General features: G+C 42.3%; 1 protein-coding gene across 1 annotated transcript in view; it reads left to right on the top strand.

The window, feature by feature from the left end:
* Nucleotides 1-5,550: 5,550 nt before the first annotated feature.
* LOC133380236 (complement component C6-like) overlaps nucleotides 5,551-19,476 on the top strand; it is a 47,733-nt gene continuing 33,807 nt past the window's right edge. The window contains exons 1-6 of the mRNA XM_061617085.1: nucleotides 5,551-5,688; nucleotides 9,096-9,276; nucleotides 12,358-12,517; nucleotides 13,306-13,450; nucleotides 16,804-16,945; nucleotides 18,231-18,369. Of these exons, the coding sequence (XP_061473069.1) occupies nucleotides 5,685-5,688; nucleotides 9,096-9,276; nucleotides 12,358-12,517; nucleotides 13,306-13,450; nucleotides 16,804-16,945; nucleotides 18,231-18,369 (771 nt within the window). The 5' untranslated portion in view covers nucleotides 5,551-5,684. The remainder of the gene's footprint in view (nucleotides 5,689-9,095; nucleotides 9,277-12,357; nucleotides 12,518-13,305; nucleotides 13,451-16,803; nucleotides 16,946-18,230; nucleotides 18,370-19,476) is intronic.

Raw genomic sequence — 19,476 nt, 5'->3', positions numbered from 1 at the left:
GTTATGGTTGCAGACTATGAAAAACCATAACACTATGCTGCAGAGGTGGTCCTGGGCCCTACAGGACTATCAAGTGGACTTCCAGTTCATCAAAGGCAAGGACAATGTACTGGCCGATGGACTTTCCAGGCAAGTGGCTGGGACTGCAGTGACGTGACCAGACAGAGGAACAAAGAAAGACATTTTCCCCATAGAGACTTTTATTTGTTAACGCGACGTATAAATCCTGGAACAGGAATAATACTCTGCCGTTGTTTAAGGGGGGGGAAATGTGATGTTCCTATATATTAGTGTATATATGGTAAGTGCTGGTTGTTTAGAGTATACATGGTAAGTAGTGAAAGAGGAGGGGGAGTGAATGGGCAATAGAATGCTTGATGATTGGCTGAATGTTTAAAATGGCTGACAGTATAAATGAAAGGATGACAGGTAAATCTGGGGGAATGTGAGGTGGTGAATTGTGGAATCTGGGGGGAGAAGAGAAAGAGTGGATCGCTTGGTGGGGTTTAGAGAGTTGTTTACCAGGAGGGAGGTGGAGTTCGGATTAGTATTGAGTAAAACCATATGCTTATGTGCCTTAAGAAGAAATCTTGTTAATCTTGTTAGCTTTGTTATCTGTAATAAATACTTAATTTGGTTTACCAAAGGCCTGATCCTTGGCTGGGGTTTCACAGACCAGAAGGGAGGGTAAGGTAATGACCAAGGCTGAAGGGGAACTGTAACAAATGGTGGCAGCGGTGAAGAGAATAACAATACCAGTATTCAGAGTCTCTGGGAATACTAGTATTGGGACGTTACTGGTGGTTGCCTAGCAGGGGGATCTGTTGAGATCTGTGCTAGAGCGGGGAGAGAAATCATAAGAGAGAGCGGTCCGGACTGGTGGAGTCCCTGGTGGTGCCTAGAGACAGGCAGTAACCACGAGCAGGTAGGAACCTGACAGGGAGAGCCAGGGAAGGACGCCTCACAAGGGGCTCGTCCACCAAGCCTAAGGTACTAACTGGAGCACGATCAGCAATAGGGCTCATTGAAGACGTCACTGCGCAGGGCGCATGGCTTGGCTTATTGATTGAAAAAGACTGAGAGAAGTGCTGCCTTTTGTTGCTTAATAATGGTCTAGTAAAGTCTAAGAGTTGGGAGGAAACCCCATTTACAAAGAATCTCATGATTTGTACCCCAATACTCTCAAAAGCAACTCTGTGCACAAAGACCATAGCTGCTAGGCTTGGGTTCGTAAAGGAGACAATAGCCCAAGCTGACCGTTGGTTATTAGGGAGAAACTCAACATATTTAATATGTGCCACACGAAAACATCCAGGGAGGAGAGAATCCAAAAAATACAACAAGTGTCTTTTCTTATAGCGTTGGGATTTTGGACCAAAAGGCATTGGGTAGTTTAGAAATACCACTGTATCTTGCTTCAGAGTTAGATTCCATTGAATGTGGGATAGGCTTTTCAATGAACACTTCGCTGGACTTTTCGGCTCCAATTCATTCCCCAGCGATGATCCAGCTTGGAGGGAGTTGCACGAACGTTGCCTTCGGGGATTCGATAGAGCAGGATGTAATGGAGGAAGGGCACAATCCTGTTTAGGCGTCGGAAGAATTGTTTCTTTCATAGGCATGCTTAACAGTTTGGCCTTCTTTTCCTTCTTTTCTTTCGACAAAATCGTAGAAGATTGCGCTGTGTCTACTTCTGGGGTCCTGCTTAGAGATTCAAGTAATTTAAATAAAGGTTTGTAATCCAATTTCTTGTATTGCAATGGTTTTGGGTTTTTTATGTTCTTTGGCTTTTTACATGAAATCTTCCCTCGTACCCGCTTTGTTTTTGGCTTGACCACTTTTGACCTTTTTTGTGAGTTCTTGCCTTTGTCAACTTTTGTCTCTTTTGGTCTTTCTCCTTGCTTGAAGTGTCCAATGGCATTTACCAGTATGGTCAAGAGATTGTTACATTCCGAAATAAAAACTTTAATTAAGTCGAGTTCTTTCAAAATCAAGAAGAACCAGCCTGCTGTGGGGATATTGTTAAGTCTAAGGGGAGAATCTGCTCCCATATCAGATGTATTTGAGGGATCAATTCCAGATAGATTCTCCCCACGCTCCCTGGCCTTGTCTTCCCCCTGGAGACGGGTCCAGCTTTCGGCTGCCGCTATTTCTTTTGCCAAATTAAGGGATGGAGCATTAGAAGCGTCCTTCAGCCCATATTGAATACTTTTATAATTCAGAGACCAATCTAGAGGATAGCCTGTTGGAGATGATGGAAGGATCTGCACACTCTCCAATACAGAGATCTCAACGCTTTTTGGTGAAAAATATTGCGTAATCTTGGCTTGTCGAGTATTTAAAGGGGCCGCTTCCTGTTCGGGCATTATACCAAGCTCTTTGCATCTTTTCCTGGTGAGAACCATAATTATATCATACCCTAATGCCTCTAAAGATCACTAAGAATTTCCGACTTCCGGGAAGGGTGACTTAGCCTGTGCCTGCTTTTGAGACGGGCTCCTGCCTCAAAAGAAGCTTATTCAGATATATCAGTCAGTTTTTTCTTTTTTTTTTGACTGATTAGACTTCTCCCGGGTAGGGAGAAACGAAGAGATTAACCTCAAAGCCTATTTTTGTTGGGACGACCAGATCTCATTAATTTATGGGACGAGGTCCAGCCGACGAAGGTGGGACGGATTTTCAACAGCAAGCTCTATCTGTTAAAGCGAACGTTCATCTTATCTTCTAAGAGAGAACGCACTAACAGGCAAGCACCCTTCTTTCTATATTTTTCTTTTACTTGACTTAAATTGTTGCTGTTTAAAAGAGATTTGCCAGATTGATCGGTTTTTGACATCTCACTGGGGAGCCGTAACTTCTCTCTGCTACGCACTAATTAATAGCTTATCTCTGTTTTTGTTGCAAAAAGCTGTCCTGGATTTGCATTCTAAAGATACACACAGAAGAGGGATTTCTATTCCAGATTTTTATTTTGAAAAATATTATACTGTTTTGAGACTACTCTCTTTTTGGTCTATTTTATTTTGACGAATCTGTTTCTTGACGATTGCCATTAATTGCTTCGATCCTGGGAACTGCATTTTGTTTACTTAACTATTGGAGAGATAAGGCTGTCTGCTCTGTTTATACTGTGATGTCACCAAGTTTGGAGTATTAACCCAATTGTTGCTGAAATAAGAAGTGGTTTTCCTATATTTTTCTTTTAAAATGGCAATTAAGAAAGTGGCTGAGAATCTGGAAATAACTATGTTTCAGAGAATAATGAATGAGATTGAGATAACGAAAATTGAATTGAGTAAAATGAAGCAGGAGATTAAAGATATAAGGGTCCCTGTGAGAGAGGTGACCCTGGAAGGGGTCCCTGTGAGAGAGGAGACCCCGGAGATTGGAATAGGGGTCCCTGTGAGAGAGGAGACCCTGGAGACTGGAATAGGGGTCCCTGTGAGAGAGGAGATCCCGGAGATTGGAACAAACGTGGAACAGGAACAAGATTTGGAGTCTATGGACTTTAGAAATAAAATCTATTGTTTGGAACTCAATGTTATCTCTGAAGAAATTAATGAAGATTCTAGAGATAAAGTTATCAATGGCATGGATTATCTTCTGGACTGGAATGATGTGATGGAGCCCAATATAGAGAAAATCTATGGAATTAACTGCAGCCATGTGACAATGGAAAAACTTTTAAGAGATGACCCAGTGTATTTTGAAAAAAAGAACAGAGATATGATTTTACAGCAGTATTTCAGCAACTTATTCAGAATGGATGGCAAGAAAATATTTGGGATAGAGGTAATTCCCATCAGACTCTTATTATATGACTATGGCTTTGACAGCAAGATTATTATGGAATACTGATAATGGAAGATTGGATATTGAAATTACTGGACTTAACAAGACTACTGAAGATGGAAGATGGAAAATGGAACTAATAGAGATAATAGAACAATGGCTACTGAAATTACTGAACCTAACAGATTCTGATGTGATGGATTAATTGAAATGTTTATTTTGACTATGGTTATGACAATAAGATTATCATAATTAGTAATGAGATGGATTAATCGATATGCTTATCTGGAAAAAAAAATTGATAGATATATTTCTTAAAGAATTGAAACCTCTCTTTGACTTTTTGTGGAAAGAATAAAGTAATGTTTATGAGATTTGATGATTAAGTAAGATAACTACTGGAGGAAAGTGATTTTATAATATGACTTAAGAGACAGGATTGCTATATATTATAGACTTATAACTGATTTGATCTTTGACAAATGGGAAGTCAATATTTTACTCTTTATTTTTTTTTTTTTCTTCTTTTCTTTTTTTTCTTTTTGTTTAACTATTTTTGATTTTGTTTTTTGTCTTTGAATGTTTTATGATTTTGTCTTGTATGTTTTATGAAAATCTGAATAAAAATTATTGAAAAAAAAAATAAAAATAAAGATCACTAAGAATTTCCCAAGGTTTCTCAAACAGGGGAAGACAAACAGGGAAAGAAATATGCTGTTAATGAGACAATTCGTTTGGCATGGGTTGCTAAAAGGAGCCCGGCTTCCGACAGCCTTGGGGTCAATCCCTCAGTCTTTCTGTCCCTTTTGCAGCCCTCATTCTCTTCCTTTTCTCACATTCCAAGGGCCCCTCTGACCACCCACCATTCATTTCCTTCCCTTCAGCTTTGCTCGCTACAACCTCCCTCTCACTTGGCTCTCTAACCAATCCTAAACAGATTTATCTCAGTTTGAGCTCCACTGATTTTACTGGGGCTTCCTTCTGAGTAAGCATGCTGAAGTTTGCAGCGTAAAGTGTTGGGATTTGGAACACAATACCTATCTCATTTCCCATCCCACATACAGTAATGCCTCAGTTAACAAAGCAGAGGAGTTCCTGGACATTACTTTAACAGAAAGTTTGATAAGAGAGGTAGTAATAACATGGAAAGAATAGGGATAGGTTCCTATGCGTACTCATAGAAGGTGGGGGCAGCTTCAACGGGCTTTAAAGGGTGCCTACCCAACACCCACACACCCACTCCTCCTCCTTCCCCTCCACACTCAGCCTTGAAGCTCCCTAGGTGACCATAGGCTGTTCCCTGTATCTGTCAGCCCTAATCTACCTCACAGGGTTGTTGTGAGGATAAAAGAGGAGCAAGAATTGCTTGGAAGATAGGTAGGACACACATGTAGTAAGTAAATTTTTGCTGTTTTTCTACAAACTTTTGCTATAACCTATGCAGCTACTGTTCTGGAAACCTATGTCCTCGCTGTGGGAGGCTGTGTGGATCCAGAATTGGTCTCCACAGTCACTTACGGACCCACTGTTAAAGACCTTACCCTGGAAGACAATCTTACTCGGCCACGAGTGATCACCAATGAATGAATGACTGTTCTGGAGTATGAGTTACCAACCATGTCTACTCAAGAATAAACTCTGGTGATTTCACTGAGATAGTTAAGCATGTTTTGGATTGCATATCTGGGTTACATTTTAATGGAATGCAAACAAAACCCTTGCATTGCGCCATCGTTTGAGTTGCACCATCACTTGAAAACCCTTGAGTTGCACCTCTTGTTCAGAACGGCTGAGGTCAATGTTGCATTTAGGACAACAGGGGCCACCAAAGTAATTCACTTTTCAGGTAGCTGCTTTGGCTGGATTGTATCTTTACATTGCACACCAACTGTATGGGTAAGTTGTTCTTAAATTTATATCGGCAACCTGACAAGTAATCCCAGTAGATAAACCTACCTAGTGTCTCCAGTTTGGGTGTCTCTTTTAAAAGATCCAATTTATATGCTGCGGTAAAATAAGGAATCCACCAAATAATAATCAGATTAGCTTTACAGGAATGTGGCAGGCCACTCCTGGTTCCAAAGCTAAAGAACAATGATAGGGAGTAAGGTAAGTTGTCAGTGTAGTTCAGCTACTAATGAACTGTGATTTTCCCTCCCTGTGGGGAATACTGTGCCACGTAGGAGAACTTTATGGATTTTTTTTAATTTAAAGGACTGCCATTAAGAGCTCTGTATGAACAGATTTAGAATGATATTTGTTGAATAAGTGAAAAATAGAGGCTTAGATAAAGTGAAGCAAGTATCTACAATAATAGTTTTTGAAAGTAGATGACAGCCCTCGAGTAACTTTTGGAATGTGTGATGCATGGCAATGTTAATGTTGTACTTTGGGTTGCCACCTTTTCTTTTCTCTGCTCCTGTACCTTTAAAAGAGTCCTGATTAAGGTCTTAAAACTTTTCTAGCATTGAGATAAGAGGCTGCAGGGCTGGAGCACTGCTGGCTTAATATCTGTGTTTCAGGCCAATAAAAAAAACCCAGATAGAAATCCTAGCAGGTACAGGCAAAATGTTTGTAAATGTTGTAAGCCAGGATTAAAATGGATAGAAAATGCTGCCACATAATGTGAAAGCAAAATATATTAAGGTTTGGGGGGTGGGGGGAGCAGGATTGTTAAGGATGAGGTGAATATTATCATAAATCAAAGAGTTTAGTGATGAGATGAACTATAGCAGTGCAGTTACTCAATACTGATAAGGTTCACCGCTGTTTTGATACTTCTGTGATTCTCTCTCTCTCTCGCTGCTTATAGGCTGTAGCTGTGAGGAATTAGCATTATAGTAGGGCCCCACTCATACGGTGGGTTGCGTTCTGGACTCCTGCTGAAAAGCGAAAACCGCTGAAAAGCAGAACTCATTGAATAGAATGGTGCGCGATGCCCAAAAACCGCCGTAAAAGCGGAACAAGCGCCATATGAGTGGGGCTTTAGTCTAATTGCACCTAATTGAGACCACCACATTAGCGAACCGCCGTAAAGTGGGACCTACTGTATAGCAATATTTCTTGAGGAGGCTAATTATACTTGGACAGGAAGGGGCCAGAGATCTCTCAGGGAGAAGGATGTGGATCTTCACAAGATCTGGCCATTTCCAGAAGTTAAGTGCTGGCACTTATTATTTATTTATTTTATTAGATTTATATACCGCCCGACTAGCATTAGCTCTCTGGGCGGTGAACAACAGAATATAAAAATACAAAACATCTCAGTTCTCATAATAAATACAGTATAAACATATATAAAACAATAAATCAAAAACAATTACAACAAAATTTAAAACTAAAACGAGTTACATATTAAAACGCCATAGCAAAGAGGCAAGTCTTAACCTGGCGCCGAAAGGAGAGCAATGTCGGTGCCATACGCACCTCTTCGGGGAGACTGTTCCACAGTTCGGGGGCCACCACTGAGAAGGCCCTAGATCATGTCACCGTCCTCCGAGCCTCCCTATGAGACGGAACTCGGAGGAGGGCCTTCGATGTGGAGCGTAGTGTACTTAGCGCTGATGTAAGCCCATCATGGTTGTTGGCAGGACTAGCACCAACAGCTGGCATGGTTGGGCACCTGCCCAGGCTCCAGGAGGGAGCCCACTGACAAAATCTCCCTAGACTTGCTGCTCCTTTTTACCATTGCATAGGGGCATAGGAAGCTGTCTTATACCATCAGACCAATGGTCTGTGTAGCTCAGTATTGTGTGCACTGACGGGCAGCAGCTCTCTCTGGGGCTTCAGACAGGGGTTTCTCCCAGCCCTACTTGGAGATGCCAGGAACTGAACTGGATGCCTTCTGCATGTATAACAGATGCTCTACCACTGAGCTACGGCACTTCCCCTTGCAACTGGCTCCTTCACCCACTTCTTGCGCTGCCTCGGAAAACATTGCTATAGTAGACACATTAGGATCAGTAGAGGCCACTGCCTGCTTGCTTATTGGCTGTCTGCCTGCCAAGCAAACAAGTGGAGCAATGATAAGGAAGAGGAGGAACAGCAGCAGCCTGTGATAATGGTGGGGTTAGAAGCTAGACTTGTTGCGAGAGGAGGGAGCATGGGGGGTGTCTTGCCCAGTGGTTCTCCAGAACCTGGAGCCAGGCCTGGTTGTGAGATGGTAGTCAGTCAACAGATGGTTGTGCCAGAGCGAAAAGGAGCAAGATATCTGGTTAGCTGCAGCATGGTGACATAAAAAAATGCATCACGACAGAAGCACACTCCATGGTTCCATTGGAAGGACTTACCAAGTGCTATCTACACTGGGACCCTTAGAGATTTCTATTAACAGAGCTGTAATTCCCTCTAATAGTGAACTCAGATGTTTACGTGTGCCTATCATTTTGGGAGTAAAATCCCCCCCCCTTAATCACAATGTGATTTCTACATACCCAGGGAGACTCCCTAGATATGCAGAAGCAGCATATATGTTTGTAACTGGAATGAGGGGGGGTGAATTGCCAGAAAAAACCCAAACCCACCAAAATGGCCCCAAAAGCTCCTATGAGGTCCCTGGGCTGGACAGAACATTGACGCCAGTTAAGCATGTACGAGGGGAGTGGAAGGGTAAATGGGAGTCTCTCATTTACGTCTATAGTAGAGAGTAGCTGACACATGTTGTATCCACATCATACAGTCAAAGCACACGGCTTTCCCCCACTCCAATCTGGGGAATGCTGGTTTACCCCTCACAGAGCTACAATTCTCAGCATCCTTAACAGACTACAGTTTCCAAGATTCTTGCGGGGAAGCCATGTGCTTTAAATGTATGATGTGGATGTGATGATAAGAAGTTAGTGTCAGTTGTAGAAATGAAAACGGGGGTCCTTTTCCAACATGGGAAGGTTGGTGACTAGGTAGGCATGATGTGCACGAGGACTTTGGGGGTAGGAGAACATGCATGCAGCCCCTGCCCCAATCCCACATGTTAGAAAAGAGCCATAGGATGTGCCTTTCCAGTACAATCCTATGCATGTCTGCTCAGAAGTATGTTCCATTGAGTTCAATGGGACCTATTTCCAAGTAAGAGTGTATAAGATTGCATCCTGAGTTCTCCTCATTGCTTGTTCACAGCGGTATGTATTAATGGCTTTGATTTCCATCATGATTTTACTGTACACTTTCAGTGATTATCACAGTTTGATCTGGGCTTTGGTCACTCTCTGCAGAACATTGCAGGGTAGACTAGCTCTTCAGCTGCCATATTACAGAAGTGGATGTTAAACTGTTCTAATTGCAACCATTTTTTGTTTGCATTGCAGACTTCATTGACTTTGCTAGCTTCATGCCTACAGCTATGGAGAAAAAAACGAGTTTGCTCCTCCTCCTGCTGCTGCATGCCACCATTGAAAGCAGCGAGGGATGCTACTGTGACCATTATCCATGGACTCCCTGGGTTAGCTGTTCAAAGACCTGTAATTATGGGACTCAAAGTAGGCATAGGTAGGTGAGAACTGCCGTGTTAGTTGTGTGTGTGTGTGTGTGTATGTGTGTGTGTGTGTGTGTGTGTGTGTGTGAGAGAGAGAGAGAGAGAGAGAGAGAGAAGTAGCCTACTGTACAGAGTCACATCTGTTGCCCCATCCACTTTTGTCTCTGGCCATACCCACTTTGCCTCTGGTCCCCCCGACCACTGAAATATGGCCCCCAAAAGGTTGCTCATATCAAATGCAGCTGGAAAAGGTTCTCCACCCCTGCTGTAGAGGTTTTCCTCCAAATTTTGATTTAACCATGACATGGTGTGTGATGCCCACTTTTCCTTCCCAGTGTCAAACCTGAAACCCCAGTTCAGAATGCATTCATGATAGGCCTCATCACAATAGTTGGCGGAGAAGCCTTCCTAGGAGGGCTGACAAGCTGGCAGACCAAGGGAAGGGTCCTCTTTGCCATAGCTACACTTTTGGATTAGGATTGGCTGAGTGGTACACAAAGTTGATTGGCCAGATAGCAGTAGATTGGCAGAAATGCTTGCAGAGCTTCTCTGAGTTCAGATGGAAGTATAAAATATGTGTGTGGAACAAGAAAGAGAATGTGGCTTTGAGATTTTGGGTTTTTTAAAAAAATCACCTGCATGACATTCTCATTGGTAGGACAGTACCCCAGTGGACAGCCTCCACTGCATGATGTATTGTCATTAGTCATGATGGAAAAGGAATACTAGGGGTGCTTCCAATGTCTCCTCATCTCAGGGTTCACCCACACAGCGATTTAGTGTATGTGTGGCGCTACTTGCATCCCCTTGTAATTCGCATGGATCACATGACATTGCAGGCAAGCAGAAGCTGTCGTGGTTTCCCCCTTTAAATCCATATTAACCCAATCCGGTGATGATGCGAAAAGGAAAGGGAAAACCATCTCAGCTGTGCTGCACTGCGCTCCTCCGCGCTCCTCCTTGTAGGCTCTTTGCTTCAATGTTATGTTAGTGGGCGGGCTCTCATGTGCCCCATCACCTGCTCCCTCTCTCTCTGCTGTGTACAAAAGCTGCAGCAGCCGCTGCCTACTTTGCCTTTCACTCACTCCCCCCACCCCCCATCTGCCTTTCACTCAGGCTTGGACAATGGAGAAGGGAAGGGGGGGTCTAGTCAGTTTCATTTTTGCTTGTCAATTGCACACCAAGGCGCTCTCCTAGCTTCAGCCTTGAACCGGAGGGAGTAAACATGTAAAATTAGAGGGCAAGGCCACAAGGAAACAGCAACTGTAATCCTTCTCAGAGGAATGGAAAACAGTGGATTGGAAGCTACCATTGAGCAAGAAGGGTAGACCTTGAAAAGCTATTACGATTGTAAAGGCAGCATCTTTAGTATGAAGTTAGGCTCCCGTGTGGATAAGCCCTCAGTTTCTCCCTGGATTTCAGAGTTCTGAAGTAGAACAAATGCACTGGAAACTGTCCACTGTCCTTTTTTGATTTCCATATTTTCTACAGAGCACTGTGCATGCAGTTTGCAGCAGCTTTCAGTTCATTAGTGCTTTCCCACATGTGCAAACACATTAGCCAGTCACATGAGACCTGCAAAGAAGTAATCTTGATTGCATCAAGATTACTTCTCTTTCATGTACTGTCCATGTTCAGGAGTGCATGTGAGCATCAATGAAATACTGCACATAAAGAATCTTGATGTAATCATTCATACACTGAGAACAAAGTTGCTTCTTTGCAGGGTTTTATGAATGTGCATTGTTAATGCAGACAATGGAAAAAAGATAATGGGATTTTGGAGTTTGAAGAGGCCTTGGAGTTCATCTAGTCCAATCCCCTGCTCACTGAAGGACCTGCAATGCAGGATGCAACTACAACATTCCTGATAGATAGCCATCCAGCCTCTGCTTAAAAATCTCTGGTGAAGAAGAGCCCACCCCCTCTGCTTTGCTATTGAAGAGCTCTTACCATTAGGACACGGGTGGGGAAACTTAGGCTCATAGACCAAATGTGGCCCTCCAGGTCTCTCCATCAGGCCCTCAGAACTTTCCCCAGGCCACCCTCATTCGCTCTAGGCCACACCCTCACTGGCCCCGTTTCACACCCTGAGTGTTTTTGCTTGGCTGGCATGTGTCCTTATTGATTGATTGATTGATTGCATTTGTATACCGCCCCATAGCTGAAGCTCTCTGGGCGGCTTACAACAATTAAAAACATTAAAAACAAATAAACAAATTTAAAAACACTTTTTTAAAAAAAAGCAATTTAAAAACTCATGCTAAAACTCATGCTAAAATGCCTGGGAGAAGAGGAAAGCCTTGTCCTGGTGCCGAAAAGGTAACAGTGTTGGCGCCAGGCACACCTTGTCAAGGAGATCATTCCATAATTCTTGCCTAGATGGAGGACAGAGAGGGGTGCTGAGTATCTGTAGAAATTAGCCTACCGTACAAGAACAGTAAAATTAACATCTGTTGCTCCACCCATTTTTGCCCCTTGCTCCCCCACCACTGGCATGTGGCCCTTGGAAGGTTGCCCAGAAGCGAATGTGGCCCTCGGTGTGCAAAAAACTTGGTTCCCCAGGTTTGCATTAAGAAGTTTCACCTATTGTTTAGCCAAAATCTGCTTCCCTTTAGGGGAAGGCTAAGCAGCCATCACTCTGCCACCCCTCTCCATTCTAAATTCCCTTTCCCCTAAAACCATTTTTCAAATATAAGAATGAATCCAGGGCCTTTGTTACATGCATATGTACGTAAACATGTCACTTGCCCCTTTAGCTGCCAATTTCCCCCCAACCCGCTTTCAGGCCTCCTCCCCAAAGTTAAGCAAAATCTGAACTGCTTCAGCAAAACTTTTTTTTACTATTCTTATCAGTGCTCTGTCAGATCAGGCAAATGCCTTCAGTCTCTATTCCTTTGTGGATGAGTCCATGTGACTTCCAGAATCCCAGGCCTGTTTCAGGCATGCTTAAGACAAAGGGGTTTCTTGCAGCAACTGATTGCACATTAATTTAGCTTCCTTTGTCCCCATCAGCTAGCAGATTCCAAAATGGAAAGCCTTTTCCTTTGCATGACAGGGATTCCTGGTCACATTCATGCCTTTTTATATTCTAGGCAAATCAAGGTGGATGATTATTATTCCAAAAACTTCTGTGCCCAACTTTGCACCACTCAGGAATCCAGGGCCTGCAACCAGCAGATGTGTCCTATCAACTGCCAGCTTGGAGACCAGCTTGGTCCCTGGTCAGACTGTGATCCGTGTGTTAGAAAACAAGTAAGTGCAAAAGGAACTTGAAAGGGTTGGGTAGAAAAGTAAGGCAATGGGGAAATATGTATTTTTATCTATTAAAAATACACCCTGCTCTTCATTTATACAGATATTAGGGCAGGGTACAACCCATAAAATAAACAAATTCATATATGCCACACATGATTATGACATGTGCATACAGGCCCAGTGCCAGAGGGTGGACAGGTTGGGCACTGGCCAAGGGCCCCTGTGGCTGACAGGAGCCCCTGCTGCTGGGGTTGGGCAGGTGTAGCTCCTGCTCCACAGTCTGTGCTAGCATCAGGTCACATCGGTGGAGCGGAAGCCACCCTCCCAGGCGACGCCTCCCTCCACTGCTGGTGCAGGGTGGCCACACCACTTGCCACAGGCTAGTCATGTTGCCTTGTTAGTGTGCTGCTTGTGCATGCTTACCATCACCCAAGATGGCAGGCATGCATGTGCAGTGTGCTATCACGTTGATGTGGCCAGGCTTATTTAAGACTGCAGTGGCAGTAGTACCACGGTGCTGCTGCCCCTTTCGAGGGCCCATTGCATTCTGTTTGTTTCATTGCACATTTTAATTGTGGATGTCTATTTTAATATTTTGATGAAATGGCTTTACTGTGTATTTTAATTATGGGTGTTTAGATTTTTTGATAATTGGTTTGTATACTTGTAAACCCCTCAGAAGCCATTTTGGCAATTAAGCGGCATATAAATTATATAATAATAGTAAAGCAATAATAACAACAACAACCCTAAGTATCATAATCAACCCTTGTTCTGCCTTTCAGTTTCGTGTCAGATCCCTGACTAGACCCTCTCAGTTTGGGGGACAACCCTGCAATGAGCAACTGGTAGAGTCCCGGAGGTGCTACCCAACCAAACAGTGCAACATGGAGGCAGTAAACTGTGAGAACAAATTCCAGTGTGCAAATGGTAACTCTTCTTTGTATCTTCATTCCTCCAGCCAATTATGCACCATCAAAAGATTTTAAATCATTGTAGACTGTTTGGGCTGAATCCTGCGAAGTCATTGCATGAGCAGAATGACTTCTGCTTGTAAAATGGAACTTCCCCTCCACCCATGGGGCCCCTCCCTAAATCTGTTGTAGAGGAAACACCCATGGCAGATTTGGAGGGTGTGATGTGCATGGAGTGAGGAAAGGAGGGGGAAGGTCCATTGCATAAGCAGAAGTTGCTCTGATAGTGCAATACTTGTTGGATACTTATGTATTTACTTACTTATTTAGCCTCTGCTAGCACGTCTACAGAGCAAGCCTCCATGCCATGGCTCCAGTTCTCTGTATTACTCAGGTTCCCCCATAACTATCCTGATCTACCTGACCACCCACTGTTGTGCTGTCAGAGTCATCCCTGCAGGGAGATCAGAGGAAACTAGGCTCACAACAGTCATTTTCAGTGGAAGCTGCACACGTTTTCCATGATATTTCATTTGGCCTTAAGAATCTGAAAAAAAAAAATACCAGGTGTTTCCTAACCTTTGCTGGACTAGATTTTGTTTTTTGTTTTGCTGGACTACAATTCCCATCATTACTGACCATTGGCCATGCCGGCTGGGACTGATGGGAGTTGTAGTCCAACAACATCTCACCCTAAAGTTGAGAAAGGCTGTGCTAGTCATTAAGGCTATTTGCTTTTCCTGTAGGAATGGAAAACTGTGGCCCTCCAGATGTTGCTGTACTACTACAGTACCCATCAGACTTGATCATTAGCCATAAAGACTGGGCCTGAGGATATTTGGAGCCTAACAACCTCTGGGTATACATCCCTGAATGAAAGAATATATTCTTCTTGTTTTTAATAATAATAAGAATAGCAGCTTCTAACTACTAAAGCTTGGGCATGAAAATATAGCATCTTGACAGGGTTGATGATCACCAACTTGGACGGTTTTAAAAGAGGATTAGACAAATTCAGAGAACAAGGCTATTTATTTATTTATTAAACTAATATCCCACTCTTCCTCCAAGAAGGACCCAAGGGCGGCAAACAAAAACACTCTAAAACATCTTTAAACCAAAAGACTTTGAAACTTAAGTGTGAATGTGTAAGTGGTGACACATGGAGGGAAGGCGGCGGTCATCAACAGCGGATCTGGAAAGGGGGCTGGACAACTTTCCATGTGGATGGAACATGTCTCATCGTGCATTTCCAAGACTGCACTTTTCTTATTTATTTATTTATTGTATTTATTGCACTTGTATACCGCCCCATAGCCAAAGCTCTCTGGGCGGTTTACAGCAACCAAAAACATTAAAACAAATATACAATTTAAAACACATGTTTTAAAAACAATTTAAAACACAATTAAAAAATTTAAAACAATTTAAAACAATTTAACACACATGCTAAAATGCCTGGGAGAAGAGGAAAGTCTTGAGCTGGCGCTGAAAAGATAACAGTGTTGGCGCCAGGCGCACCTCGTCAAACAGATCATTCCATAATTTGGGGGCCACCACTGAGAAGGCCCTCTCCCTTGTTGCCACCCTTCAAGCTTCCCTTGGAGTAGGCACCTGGAGGAGGGCCTTTGATCTTGAGCGTAGTGTACAGGTGGGTTCGTGTTGGGACAGGCGTTCCATCAGGTATTGTGGTCCCAAGCTGTGTAAGGCTTTATAGGTCAAAACCAGCACCTTGAATCAAGCTCGGAAACATACAGGCAGCCAATGCAAGCGGGATTTCTTGGATTTATTTTCCTCCATTTCTTGCAACACATCATGCCAGTTCTTGATCTGCTCACACCAACAGCACCGGAGGTGTCGCTTCATCCCTTAGGTTCTGTTTTAACCTCGAAGAACATCCAAGCCCATTGCTTTGTGCATGAAGTTCAAAGCTCAAGGGTGCATGGATAGACATCTGTTTCCAGATCCAGAATTTTCCTTGTCTGAAAATTCAAAATGTGAACATCTTTCCAGAAGATTATGCAACTTGAGATGTTGTGGTCTGGGTTTTTTTCTGGGTCCCATATTTAAGGTCACATCTCAGTGCTGGCTTGAGAATGCAGGTGCCCCATCAGATCTAATGGATTTTTTTTGGGGGGGGAGAGACTAGATGCCAGAAAAATTAGTACCACCTGTGCATTTGGTACTACCAATTAGTACTACCTATGCAAGAAGAAGGAGGTGTGAAAATTGGAGGGAGAAATATAAATAATTTAAGATATGCAGATGATACCATACTACTAGCAGAAACCAGTAATGATTTGAAACGAATGCTGATGAAAGTTAAAGAGGAAAGCACAAAAGCAGAACTACAGCTGAACGTCAAAAAGACTGAAGTAATGACAACAGAAGATTTATGCAACTTTAAAGTTGACAATGAGGACATTGAACTTGTCAAGGATTATCAATACCTCGGCATAATCATTAACCAAAATGGAGACAATAGTCAAGAAATCAGAAGAAGGCTAGGACTGGGGAGGGCAGCTATGAGAGAACTAGAAAAAGTCCTCAAATGCAAAGATGTATCACTGAACACTAAAGTCAGGATCATTCAGACCATGATATTCCTGATCTCTATGTGTGGATGTGAAAGTTGGACAGTGAAAAAAGGGGATAAGAGAAAAATCAACGCATTTGAAATGTGGTGCTGGAGAAGAGCTTTGCACATACCATGGACTGCAAAAAAGACAAATAATTGGGTGTTAGAACAAATTAAACCAGAACTATCACTAGAAGCTAAAATGATGAAACTGAGGTTATCATGCCCTGACACATCATGAGAAGACATGATTAACTGGAAAAGACCATAATGCTGGGGAAAACAGAAGGGAGTAGCAAAAGAGGAAGGCCAAACAGGAGATGGATTGATTCCATAGAAGAAGCCACAGACCTGAACATACAAGATCTGAACACGGTAGTTCATGACAGATGCTCTTGGAGGTCACTGATTCATAGGGTTGCCATAAGTCGTAGTTGACTTGGAGGCACATAACAACAACAATGCATTTGGAGCTTACCTAGCAACCTCCCGGCTCTGGCCAGGCAAGTCAGAATCTGCATGATCCTTTGAATAATATATTGGATGGTGGCTTAAAGACATAGGCCATACGTGGCTATTAATGGTTATTAGCCACAATGGATATGTTCTACCTGCACTGTTGGAGGCAGTATGCCTTTGAAAACCAGTTGCTGGAATCGCAGGTGGGGACGATGCTTTAGTGCTCAGGTCCTGTTTGCAGGCTTCCACTGTGAGTACAGAGTGCTGGACTAGATGGGCCTTTGGCTAGATCCAGGAGGGTTCTTCTTACACTCTTATGTTCTTCGCAACAGGTCGCTGCATCCGCCGAAACTTGGAATGCAATGGAGAAAACGACTGTGAGGACAATTCAGATGAAAGGAACTGTCGCCGTGTGCAGACTGTGTGCAACAGAAGGCACGAAAGTGTTCCTGGCGTGCAGTTAATAGGCCATGGGTAAGTTATTCTTAGAATCAATTTGCGTTTTCAAATTAGAAATGTAAAAAAAAGCATTACCAATAGAGGAAAAAAATTAATATAGGAATATCTCATACATTCAGATATGCTTTATACATATGCTATTTTTTAAAGAAAAATAGTATATTACAAAGAGCAAGATATAATGATTTTCATACAATGGCTGATGTTAAAACATTTAAATAATTTTAACTTATTTTAATATTGCATTTTTACATTGTAGCAACCCACCCTGAGACCTTATGGTGAAGGGCTAATAAAGCTAATAATAATAGCAAATTTAAAAAACCAGAAAGAAAGAAGTAGTAATTCAGCTTCCTTTACTAGTTCCTTAGAAAAATGTATATTGATAATGTTATGAATAACCCATGGAATATTATGAGCATATCAGATTCTATACAGTCATACAGAAAATAAAGTGTAAGTCCAGATACTGTCTTGAAATGGTCTTTTCCAATGATTTATATAAAGTTTCTATCAGATTATTAGGGGCCTGCCTTTCTTTGCATCTTTTGTAATAAAAATGATTTGATAAGAAACATATTCCAATGGTATAAAATTGGGGAAATATCTACTATCTTTAGAGGACTTCCAATTTGTAGCAATAACAAGTTAAGTCTGACCACAGTCAAGAGAGCATCCATCAATTCTAAATAGTCATCCTGAACAATTCCTTTTAAATAGATGCAAATAAAGCTTGCATGAAAAACTGTATGTATTTTCATGCACAGCTCTCCTAATATACACATTTTGTACACAGGTTTGCCCAGCCTACACATTTTTGCAGACAATTTCCCCTAATATAATGCATTTTGTACATTATTTTCACTAATACACATATCTTTGTGCACACTTTTCACTGCTTTAGGTGTTTTTGCATCCATTTTTTGGTTGGCAAACTGCACTGAAAAATTTGGAAAAGTGCAAATTTCAAAGGATTGTTTGAGTTTTGGTTCATGTATTGATTCAGGAAGTGCAAATTAGGTAGCCTTGCATTAAGATATGAATCAGATAAGTTTCTCCCCCACCCCTAGGCATTATTATCGTTGCTGTTTATTACGTTTATATCCTTCCTTTAGTTACTCAAGAATAAGGTCCATTGACTTTCATGAGCGTATACCTCCCAGTAAATAGGCATAGGCAGGCACATTTATTTATTCACCTGTCCATCTATGGATGAAGAAAAGCTTCTTTGACTGAGGAGTCAAAGCCTTTGATGCTTTTTGTGACCAGCCAGACTTCCTGAAATATTTCCTTTCTTTAGATTTCACCTTCTGGCAGAAGAGAACAGAGGAGAAGTCCTTGGTAATTCTTTCAATGGAGGCAAATGCACACTTGTGAAAAACAATGATACAAGGAAAACGTTCCGTGTTCCAGCAAACATAGAGACTGTCAGCTTTCAGGTAAGCACCACATCTTGCAAGCAACCCCCTCTAGGATGCGCACCTTAAGGTGGTGAGGGGGTTTGAGAGTGTTGAAGAAGCTAAGAGCAATGCCGTTGGGAGTCTAGACCAAGAGGCTAGACCAGACTAAGATGCATCCATACTCAGAGGAAGGCAATGGTAAACCACCTCTGAATATCTCTTACCACGAAAACTCTATGAACAGAGTATCCAAAATGCAACACGAGATAGTGCTGGAAGATGAGACCCCCAGGTCAGAAGGCACTCACCGAGCTACTCGGGAAGAACAAAGGACAATTACGAGTAGCGCTGTAACTAATGACGCAGCTGGGTCAAAGCCGAAAGGAAGCCCAGAGGCTGATGTGCACAGATGCAAAAGGAGAGTCTGGAGTTGTACAATGCACCAGGGTGGTTCGTGACAGATGCTCTTGGAGGTCACTGATTCATAGGGTCGCCATAAGTCGCAGTCGACTTGGAGGCACATAACAACAACAACAACTTGCAAGCAAAAGCTCTACAGTGATTAGAAGGCAAATGATATAGTGCTTTTGCAAGTGAGGACTGGACATTTTCCAGATTTTATTCATGTAAAGCATTTATAAGCCACTTTTCAGGGCCATGCCTTTACAAAGCAACATACAAAAAAGGAATACATACTGTACATACACACTACACATCATAATTGTATATAGTGCTATGACAAAGCAACCCTGAATCATGTAAATTATTTGCACTCTTAGGGAAAGGGGAATGGTGGAAGTACCACAGCAGGGATTAGTTAGTGTGCAACCTGAGGGGTTAAATTCTGTTATTGGTCTGGCTGACAGCAGACTCTGATTGGCTGAAGGTTTTAGTCAGTTGGGAGCTGTCAGTAGGACTGTGCTAGAATTCTGCCCAATTCAGAGTTGGTACTGAATTTTCCATTAATTTGCTTATTCTCAATCGTTGTAGATCGGATTTTAACGTAGCAAATTTCCATAACTATTTTTGAAAATTGACATTTTTTAAAAGAAAATCTACCTCTAAAATATCAGTTTTAAGAATGATAATTTATCAATATTTCAGTTTTAAGAATGATAATTTATCAATATTTCCTTTAAAAATATT

The sequence above is a fragment of the Rhineura floridana genome, chromosome 1 (genome assembly GCF_030035675.1).
Source record: "Rhineura floridana isolate rRhiFlo1 chromosome 1, rRhiFlo1.hap2, whole genome shotgun sequence".
In the NCBI taxonomy this organism is placed as follows: domain Eukaryota; kingdom Metazoa; phylum Chordata; class Lepidosauria; order Squamata; family Rhineuridae; genus Rhineura; species Rhineura floridana.
Note: the sequence above shows the minus strand (reverse complement) of the source record. Positions and strands in the feature narration are given on the sequence as shown.